Source organism: Coloeus monedula, assembly GCF_965178545.1.
Source record: "Coloeus monedula genome assembly, chromosome: 9".
NCBI classification, from domain to species: Eukaryota; Metazoa; Chordata; class Aves; order Passeriformes; family Corvidae; genus Coloeus; species Coloeus monedula.
Window position 1 is genome coordinate 27,412,075 of NC_138789.1, and position 10,170 is coordinate 27,422,244.

The window sequence follows — 10,170 nt, forward strand, 5'->3', positions numbered from 1 at the left end:
AAATGTCACTCGAGTCAGAACCGAAGCCTGTGTGTATCAGGATTCACATCAAGAGTTCTCATCCACAGCCAGTTGCTCTAACAAACCTCCTATAAACGCAGCCTTTACTTCCTTCTCCTACAGGCCAGGACAGAACAGTCTGAGATAAGCCATATCTTCCTCCAACTGAGTACTTATAAGGCACTAAAATTAAGCCACAACCAAAAAACCCCAAAAAACACAAACCCAAAAGAAACCCAAATAAACTGACCCACAAAGAAATTAAAATTTGGCTATATGAAATAGCAGCAATTTTTTTTTTTTTCAGTGGTCTAACAAAGCCAGAACATTGATACTTTGGGGCAAAAAACCAATGCACTGTTGGCCAACTACAAAATACCTAAAAACCTACATCCATTCGCACTCCATAATCAAAAATCAGTACAAATCTGATAGGCACAAGTAAAAAGCATCTTCTTCACACCTCAATGCTCAATTTTCCAGCAGAAGCCAGGGCTGGGGAGCTCAGCTGCCCTGCAGGACAAGCTGAGCAGCGCAGCACCACAACCATGCAGCCAGAGGATGATGGAATGTGGATGAGCCTCTGCAGAGCTGCTCTACAGGACACTGACTGGAGGCAAATGTTTTTAACAACATGATTAATTAGACAACGTGTTCAGCTTTGGCACCTATTTGTGAGCCCTCCCTCCCGTTCCAAGAAGTCGAGTTAAATACAGCTACAGTACACAGCTGGTGTAGCTCCAGTGTCCTCATCCATTCCCATTATTTTTTTTCTGCTTGGAAATAGGTGAACTCACCTATGTCACTACATTAGATACAAAGGCTAGCACTTCAGATTTCTTTAAAAACAATCACTCTGAGTTTGGAAAACTGCTTTTAAAACATACGAAGAAATACTAAACATAAACGTGTAAAGCAGGAATTCATACCTTTAAACATCAATAAGAATGAGCTTATTTGGAGAGCAATAAAGCTTTTTTTTTTTTTAAAGGATATACTGACTAGCTATAGGTAAATTCCTCTTTCCCTGATTGCTTGGTGAGCTCAGCCAGGCTCAGTGCCTTGCAGCTTTGCAGATTTTGTCATACACTTCTGGAAAGGCATCCTTGCAATTCATCTCCTCCCTCAGCTTGTGGTACAACGAGCCATCAAACATATCCCAGAACTCCTCACGGGTCATGTAACAATCTGCATACAGCATCTGGAAACTGGAGAGAAGGAAAAAGAAGAGACAGAAATTCAGTATTAACTGAGCCACAAGATTTGATATAGAATATTAAAAAAAAAAAAATTCAGTGCAAGCTATGAATCGCAAATACTTAACAAAACAAAAACATCAACAGTGCTTTTTAAAAACAAGCCAAAACAATTGATCACATGAATTATGCTGGGACACTCAGCCAATTATGTTTTATGGACTTAGTGGTTTTTTTCTGCCTGTTTTCTTAGGATCCATGGAGGTACAATCACGGAATCTCATATTTGCCTGCATTACAATATCCATTCAAGACAGATGTAACAATGCATCCTTTGACTTTTTCCTTTCTTTGAGAACAGAACTAAGAAGGCAAGACACCACCAAATGAGACCAGGCCAAGAAGATAAATTCATAGTGTAAACAAAGCACAGTATAACAAAGGTCCATTTACAAATTAAATCCTTCTTTAGCTGTGGACTCTTCCTTGCTTCCATAGTGTGCTCTCTAAACTGCAGCTTCCATCAGAGTACAGCAGCAAAACACAACCTAAAATAAAAGGTCTATTGTTTTGTGTGATTATGAAACTGGAAGATTAACCATTTATCCATTGTTCATTTCCCAGTGACAGGTAGAAAACAGACCAAACTTTGTCAGTAAAGAGCTTTAAATTAAAAGCTTAATTTCAACTTAATGAAAAAAAAAAAAAAAAAAAAGCTTAAAATTAACTTTGGGTTGCTTTGTTCTCTGGCAAATCACTTCTTGCAGCTCCAAGTCATTTGCAGTCCCCAAATCATCTCGAAGCAGCCTTGCCATTATTGCTCAGCCACATGGGACATGATCACTGTTAGACTGAGAAGTAGGTCAAAATAGAAATGGGGATAAATTATACTGATGGTGTAAAAATACCGTGTAGTTGCTTTTTTGTTCCTGAGAAACCAGCCTGTGGCTGCTTCTCCACTGACACTGCTCCAGCAAATTAGGCTGGCTCGAGTCCGTGACAGATGGTGGGCACATGCCTCACGCCCACCGTGGTCCTGTGTAATAAGAACCGAGGCAGGGAAAAGGAAGCTCTGGAGCACAAGTTTTGAAGGAGGAAAGAATGCCACCAGCACACAGGGAATGACTGCAGGGACAGCCAAGGCTGGCCCCCTGGGCAAGGACATCCTGGTGGTGCAAGGATGGGGCAGAGCCACCGCGTGACGCTGCAAGGACTGCAGGGAGAGCAGTCCCAAGAGCAGGCAGGGAAGCTGTCCAAACTTTTGGGATTCCTGAATGAGGGATTCCAAGGATGTATTTTGTAGCAGCAGACTCTACTCCCAGAGCAGCCTGGAGCTGAAAGGTGACCTGAAGTCACCCAGCTCCCAACTACACTGCAAGAACTTCAGCTAGTGTGTCCTTTTGTTTGGTTGGTTTTGTAATCAAATAATAAAGTGAAATCGTATTTAAAACTCACCAAAATTAGAAATTAAATTAGTTTCCAATTATTGTGGTTGTTGAATTATTGCAATATTAAATATTAAAGTTCTGTAGGATAAATAACTGATTAAACCACATGGGTGTGAATTATATGAGATTATTACTATTCTGAGGAATGGGGTCCTTACCCGTGCACACTTCTTACAAACTTTTCCATTTGCCTCATTGAAGCTCTGGCTTCAAATTGCTTGCTTTTGGGCTCTCCATAAGCTCCTATATCCACGTAGAGTTCAGTTTCATTTCCTTTGGGATGGACCATACCAGGATTGTTGGGCAATATGAAAGGACATAACCAAATAGGATACACCTGCAGGGGCAGGAAAACACTTTATCACTTATTTTTTAAACACAATCATCCTTTAAGCTCTATAATAAGTGTTACAAAATGAAGAGTTAAGAGAACTTCTCCCCAATCTGGGACTGAAACCCTTGCTTTCAGCTCTTCCTTTCCAGCTGTCCTGGTGTTGTTTTTAGCTGGACTTTCTAATGACCATAACACAAATAGATTAAAAATGTCCTCCTAGAGTTACATCTCCTCCCCTTAAATATTTGAAATTAAAAGGGAAAAAAAATCCCACAAACAAACCACCTCAATCTCAACGCAACAACTGAATAAACATTCTGAGCAAAAAGAGAAGGAAGTGATTTCTTTTCCAGGTCAATCCAAAACTGAAATTGTCAAAATTGAAATTCTATACTAACTAAAATAAATTCAGAAATAAAAGCAAGAAATCTCCACAGTTGGTGTTTAGTGAGACCACCAATCATTCTAGGTGAAGATCAGTTCAAATTTTAGTCTAAGATAAAAATCTTTTAGAAGTGTTGGCTTCTACTAAAGTTTGACTCTCTTATTTAATTCTTTTCTTTTTCAGAAAGCTGTGTTTATTTCTGCTGCAGCCTTGCACCATGGACTCACACAGCACAGCACTCCCAACAACACAATAATGGACCTTTTGCACAAGCAGGATATTATGTCTTAAGATCAACAATCACACTTCTTATCACAACCCAAGATTTGCTGCCTTCTAAGACAACGTGTTCTTACATTAAGGTCAACATGGAAGGTCTGGATGGATTTTTCAAGGCTCTTCATTGGCACCAACATGTCCTGCACAACGTGGTGTTGCTCGTACAGCTTCCGAATGGCTTCTCCTTGGGTGAGCTTTAACAGGGAGATTTTTGGGGGAACCATCCAGCCGAACAGGTAACGGAACACAGGGTTATTGCCAAAAGGAATGATATCCTTCAAAGAGGAAAGAAAAACAGTTCGACTGAAGAAGGTGTAAGCGGAACAAAAGAACACTTCAGAACCCTCGGAGCAATATTAAACCAGATTTTCAATAAATTTAATTGCTGATACTTTTGTGAAGTCCTAAAATACAAATATGAGCAAATTAGAGGGGCCTGGATTGCACTTGGCTACAGAGCCCTGCCCCAAGCCTTCTCTGGTTACCACTGATTTTCAGTTGTACAAACCACAAGATACCCAGCCCCAAATAAATAATTGCAGACAATAAAGTTCAGAGAGCAACAGGCTATCATGTTACAACAGCCAAGGGAGGAGTGCACAAGGAGCTACCCTTACAGAAGTTTTGCAATAACCACATAAAATTTCTCAAAAGCATTTTAAAGCTGTAACATTTTAATTACCACCTGCACAGCCAGCTCCTGTTCAGCTTCTGCAGGAGCTGAAAGGATCTGTTACCTCACTCCAGATATTCAAAATGAGATAACAGGAATATTTCAGAATATCAAATAAAGTTTTGCGTAAGTACACATGACAATAAACACATTTTGTGAAATTCCAGGTAATGACATGCTACATAATTACTTTAGGCGGGGCAGTTTTTCAGCCAGAATTTCACATTCATGTTTTTCCCACGATCTGAAGTTGAAAATCACTCAGTAGGTACAAAAATTTAACGCTGAAAGACATACTTAAGGTCTAAATTCAGACAAGCACTAAACCAAAAATTAGGGGTTTCTGATACAATGCCTTATATGTGAACAAGTGTCTTTGGATTTGCTGTACCCAAATGCAGGACTTGTAAATTTGCCATAAAGTTTGCTGGTTTTTTTCTGCCATGAAAGACAGAAGTCGCTGCCAAGGGGAAGAAGGTACATTGTACCTACACTGGGAAAGGGCAGAGTACCTTCCTGCAGATCTATCCATATTTTGGAACTGGTCTTACTTGGAGCTCCCAGAAGATACTGCGAGTATGTCTGTGGTAGTAATGTCTGGAAGGAATGTACTCTACTCCAGTCCTGTCAGCTTTCAAATACTTCTCCACATGCTTGAAGAACCACGGCTTGTAGTAGTTGCCAATTCTGTTAATCTACAAGAAAACATGCATTCATTAGACAACAGTTACACCTTGCTAGACAACAGAGGATATCCCCAGATTCCTTTCCTGGGAGGAATCTGTGTTATACCCTCTGGATGAGACTGTCACAAGGCATCTAGGGAGCCTTCACTCCTCCACCTGCAAGGCTCCTGCTTACCTTTCTTGTCATTAAGGTTTAAGTAAGGCTTGCCACTGACAAGCTATTTAAGAGCCCAGAAATGTGACAGAACTGAATTCCTAAAATGCCAATCTCTAAACCCACCATTAATCCAAAATCTCACACAGCAGAGGAGAAACATCCAGGTGGAGGGTTGCAGGAACACTTAGCATGACTCTCCTGTGCATGTCCCTGATATACTTTTATGAGTATTAACAGAATTAAAAGCTTGCTGGGAAGAGAGTTACTCTGAGTAACTGCAGTTCAAAGCAGCATTGTTCAGTCTAAGATCCTTCTCTTCCTCCTCAGGTACTGCAGTAAAGAGGCTGCAGACTGAATTACTGGCTAGACCAATGAAATCAGTGGGTCATTTCTCATCAGTTGAGGAGATTTACAAAACAGACTCTTGTCATAGTAGCAAAGGGTTGTTATTTAAAATATTCTCATAGACAGATCTAATTTTTAATCCTATCTTAAGGGATTGTTCCAGTTTTATAATGGTTTTATCCTAGCATCTAGTACAGCTTTGGTTAGACTTTGGGAGTATTTTTGTCATTGTGAGTAACTTCCCTTTAGTTACCTTGCTTTGCTCAGCTTCATCAGTCAAGACTCCTGTCATGATGACTGCTTCATCCAAGGAATACATAAGTCCTTCCACAAAATTATTCTCCTTTTTCTTAGACTCTTCAGTGAACTTCTCACAAATCTTCTGCAGTCCTCTCACTGGCTTGTAATGTATTTTGACGTATTTCTTGGCAGGAATCATTTTTATTTCTGCTGCAACCAGGAAACCCAGAGTACCACAAGACCAAGGCACTGCATAAAATAGGTCTGAGTTTTCAGTCTGCAAAAAGTATGTCATACTAAATCATATATCCACAACGATAACTGTCAATGACATTGTAAATCATAGCAAAGTAACATTTTGTCTTACTGGTGAACATCTCACAAGGCTTCCATCAGCAAGAACAAGTTCATAGGCCACGCAGGTGTGCTGAAAAAGTCCATAGATATGGGATGAAGACTCAATGCCAGTTCCCATGATCAGGCCACCTTATCAAGAGAGCACACAACAAATCAAATGAAATGCAGTCCAAAATGTGGGTGATTTATGAGAGCAAACACCCACTTTATAAACTCAAATTTTAAGACTATTTAAAAATAAAAAGAAAGGAAATGCTTATAACATAAATACCACGAAGAACATAATGTTCAACAGAGTATTTCTAGAACCTTTAAAACCATACAATGTTTTACTGCATAAAAAACCCTAATGAAAGTGCAGCAAAATCAGTGAGTCTCTTGTCATCAACGACCCTTACCTACTGTGAGATCATCAAGCTCTGGTACCACAGGAATAGTCCAGCCCATGGGATTCAGGTATGCAGTCAGCTGGCCCATGGACACCAAAGGTTCCACACGAACAACCTAAAAAGCAAAAAAAACCCCAAAAAACAAAAAACCAACCAAACAAAACCCACCCCAAGTTCTCAACAAACATAAATGGAGAGTTCAGCATTAATGATGACAAAATATGGCTAACTGGATATACTTCCATCTGTTACCAGAACTCAGAGGCTCACTTTCCTAAGAGCGCTACTAAAAATAGTGGGAACTGTTTAGTGATTCCTCCTCTGCCTCAACATCTTGTTGCTCAGTGCCCAAACCCATAAATCAATCTGGTCTTTTAGACTTCAGCACATAAAAGCCAAGCAATTCCATATGCTGGGTTTTTCGGATAAAACGATCCAAGCACACATTGTAAACCCTTGAAATTTGATGGGTCTGCTACAAAATCTTGTTCTTTGTGGAATCTGATCTCTTCAGCTCCGAGTATTGTAAAGAAAAGTGTAAAATCCATTCTAGTGAATGCTTTGTGATGGAATTTGTTACCTGTCTTTCACTGTCTACTTCCAGAACATCCATTAAATTGATCATGATGTTCTTATGAGTCTTCTTGTACTTCCCAACACGGAGTGACACAGTCAGCCAGCCGGGCCGGCCCGTGCACATGTATCTCTTGCTGCCTTCCTTCTTCCATTCCCGGACCTGCAAGAGCCAACAACTGTCAGAGTAGGGATGCTTTGGAAGCCTCTTGGCAGACCTCTGAACTTCTAAACAAAATACAACCAGAGTGGTTCAGTTACGTAGAGGAAGCATTTCTAATATCCTGTAGCTTTGGGGTTTTCTTTTGGGGGGAAGGATTCAGAAAGCTATCAAGACACTACCAAAGAGTTAAAAAAACCCACAGGAAAACCTCCTCTAAGGGAGGTATTATCACTGTTATAATCTTAATTATAACAAAATACACAAAACCACTCCAAAACACACAAAAAGTGGCCTGAGCTTGCAAACGAACAGGCAAAGAGAGAAAACTTGGTCTAGTGGAATCAACCTTAAGCAACCTGGTCTAGTGGAAGATGTCCCTGCCCATGGCAGGGTGAGGTTGGAACGAGATGATTTTTAAGGTCCCTTCCAACCCAAAGCCTCCTAGGATTCTATGAAAAGTTGAGAAGGAAAATGTGTAAGCCATACGTATGAGCCACGAATTCTGCAAAGCCACAGTGGTTAACACCTGGAGCACAAACAACTGCATCCTCTTCAAAGCTGAGTTGCTACTACAGCTGGTAAAAAAAAAACCCAATCAACAACCCCAAACCCTCTGAGAATAACGCCGTGCACATTAATATCCATCTGTATCTGTGATGTGAGAGACAAGGCAGGAAACAGAAGCAGACGTGACAGAATTACCACAAATACCAGAGAACACAGAAGAATTACAGACATCTGCATTTCTGGGTGGAGGAAAAGTTTAATCTCGCCATGAAGCACCTCCTGGAACTGGCAGTGCCGAGCAGCAGGATGTGAGTGGAATCTAAACACGCTTCTGAGCCTGCCGTTCAGAGAAGGATGTTTCCATGTTCCACACACGTGTGTCCCTGAGCCTGCTGCGCGTCCAGCGCGGCTCGCAGCGCATCCCTGAGGACACCGCAGTGCCAGCAGCCGCGCGGAGGCAGTTCCACAGGAGTTTCAGCGGGACAAGAACCCTACAGGGGGTTGAAAGCCCCGCTAGCGTTTATTCCTTTGCTTTTCCCCGCTCCAGCCGGACTTTGCCCCGGGTGAGGAATGGCGGGGGGGGGGGGGGGGGGGGGGGAGGACGGGGATGACAAGAGAGCGGGACAGGGACACGCTCTCCCCTCGCAAAGCCGTGGTACCCCCAGAGGTGCCGGGGTCCGGTCAAGCCTCACCTGCTCTTGGATGTGCCGAACGCGCTGGGCGTGCTGCCGCGGGGCGCTGTGGAAGCGCCAGACGGCCCATGCGCGCAGCTGGTAGTAGATGTCGAAGAGGATGGAGAGCGGCAGGAGGAAGAGGCAGACGAACAGCCAGCGGTGGTGCACCAGCACGGCCTCCAGCCCGCGGTGCCGCACCCACAGCACCAGCAGCAGGAGCCCCGCGCCCACCGACCACAACGCCGACATGGCGCCCACCGCCCGCTCGCGCTCCATCACAGCCGCGCTCCCTTATGGGACCCCGCCATGCCGCGCCCGCCGCTCGCGCGCTCGCCGCCCGGACCACGCCCCTCCGTCCCCATTGGCCGAGGAGTGAGGCGAGGGGAGGCCGGCGGCCAATCGGAGAGCTCCGCGGAGATCGGACCAGGCGCTGAGGGCTCCGATTGGCTGCGCGCGGCCGGCCCCGCGCTCCCCTCATCGCCGCGGGCACCGGCCCCCGCGGGGCGGGGGTGTCACCGCCTGGGGACGGGGGGAGCCGGGCCGGACCCCCGGGAATGGGGACCGAAACCCCCGGGCAGGGCTGGGAGTGGGGACTGGGCATGGTCAAACCCCCGGGCAGGGCTGGGAGTGGGGACTGGGCATGGTCAAACCCCCGGGCAGGGCTGGGAGTGGGGACCGGGCATGGTCAAACCCCCAGGCAGGGCTGGGGGGAGCCGGGTCAGGTCCCCTGGTAAGTCACCAGCTGGTGACTGGTACTTAGGCAAGGGCTGAGTGGGATACAGGGCAGAGGACAAGGGCTGAGGCAGACGGGACCCCAGTCAGGGCTGGGGACAGGCCCTTGGAGGTGCTGTGGTGGCCAGTGTCTCCCGAACAAGGGATGCACCCTGGTGCCTTTAGGCTGGGGTCTGGAGCAAAACCCGGCAGTGCAGGTGTTCCCCACAGAAAGTCCAAAGCGCCATACAGTTCCATTTCTAGCATAAAGAAGGGGACATCTCCCTCCAAAACACAGCTTGCGCTCTAAAACCCCAGCAGAAATTTCCCATCCATGCTGGAATCATGTGAGGGAAGATAAATAAAGTCTGTGAGAAAGATGAGGCTTTGTTTTTTGAAGTTAAAATGCCTCAAGGGATGTGCTGCTTGAGAGGACAGTTACAGAGGTCCAGTGACAGCCCCAGGAGGTCCTGGCACAGCCAGTGCTGTCAGGGACCCTGGAATGGCAGAGAGGGTTCAGAGAGGAATGCTGGGTTCAGAGAGGAACATGGAATCGAGGTGTTTTGTGAGGACAGTGCCACGGTGATGTAACACATGTGTCAGGTGGTGCCTCTTGCTCTTTGCCAGCAGGACAAATGCTTATCTCAGTCTTTAGATGATTGATAGCTGGGAGATGGAAACTTCAGACAAGGAGGGATCAAGGTTCGCAGCTCAGCTGTGGCAGGCCAGCCACACCTTTCAGCTGACTTCAGACAACTGGAAGGCTTTGTTTTGAACCCCACTTCATGATTCTATGGAATCATTCACAGAATGGTTTGGGTTGGAAATACCTTAAAGATCACCTAGTTCCAACCCTTCTGCCATGGGCAGAACCACCTTCCATTAGAACAGTTTGTTCAGGTCCCCATGCAACCTGGCCTGGAACAATTCCAGGGATGGAAACTTCAGCACACTGCTTTTATGGGTTTTGTCCCACTGCTTTTATTGAAGGACTAGTCGGAGACTTCACAGCTCTCATATTTGGAAATGGTCCCCTAATTTCCAGACTAAATT

General features: G+C 44.7%; 1 protein-coding gene across 1 annotated transcript; it reads right to left on the minus strand.

Annotated features, from left to right (window-relative positions):
• Positions 1-744: 744 nt before the first annotated feature.
• DHCR24 (24-dehydrocholesterol reductase) lies at positions 745-8,682 on the minus strand (the record flags this gene model as incomplete). The annotated part of the gene is made up of 9 exons (XM_082286868.1): positions 745-1,208; positions 2,803-2,981; positions 3,720-3,917; positions 4,867-5,010; positions 5,757-6,020; positions 6,111-6,229; positions 6,499-6,604; positions 7,070-7,225; positions 8,425-8,682. 9 exons carry the CDS (start codon positions 8,680-8,682, stop codon positions 1,055-1,057), a joined length of 1,578 nt encoding a protein of 525 aa, XP_082142994.1. The 3' UTR covers positions 745-1,054.
• Between the last annotated feature and the right edge of the window lie 1,488 nt (positions 8,683-10,170).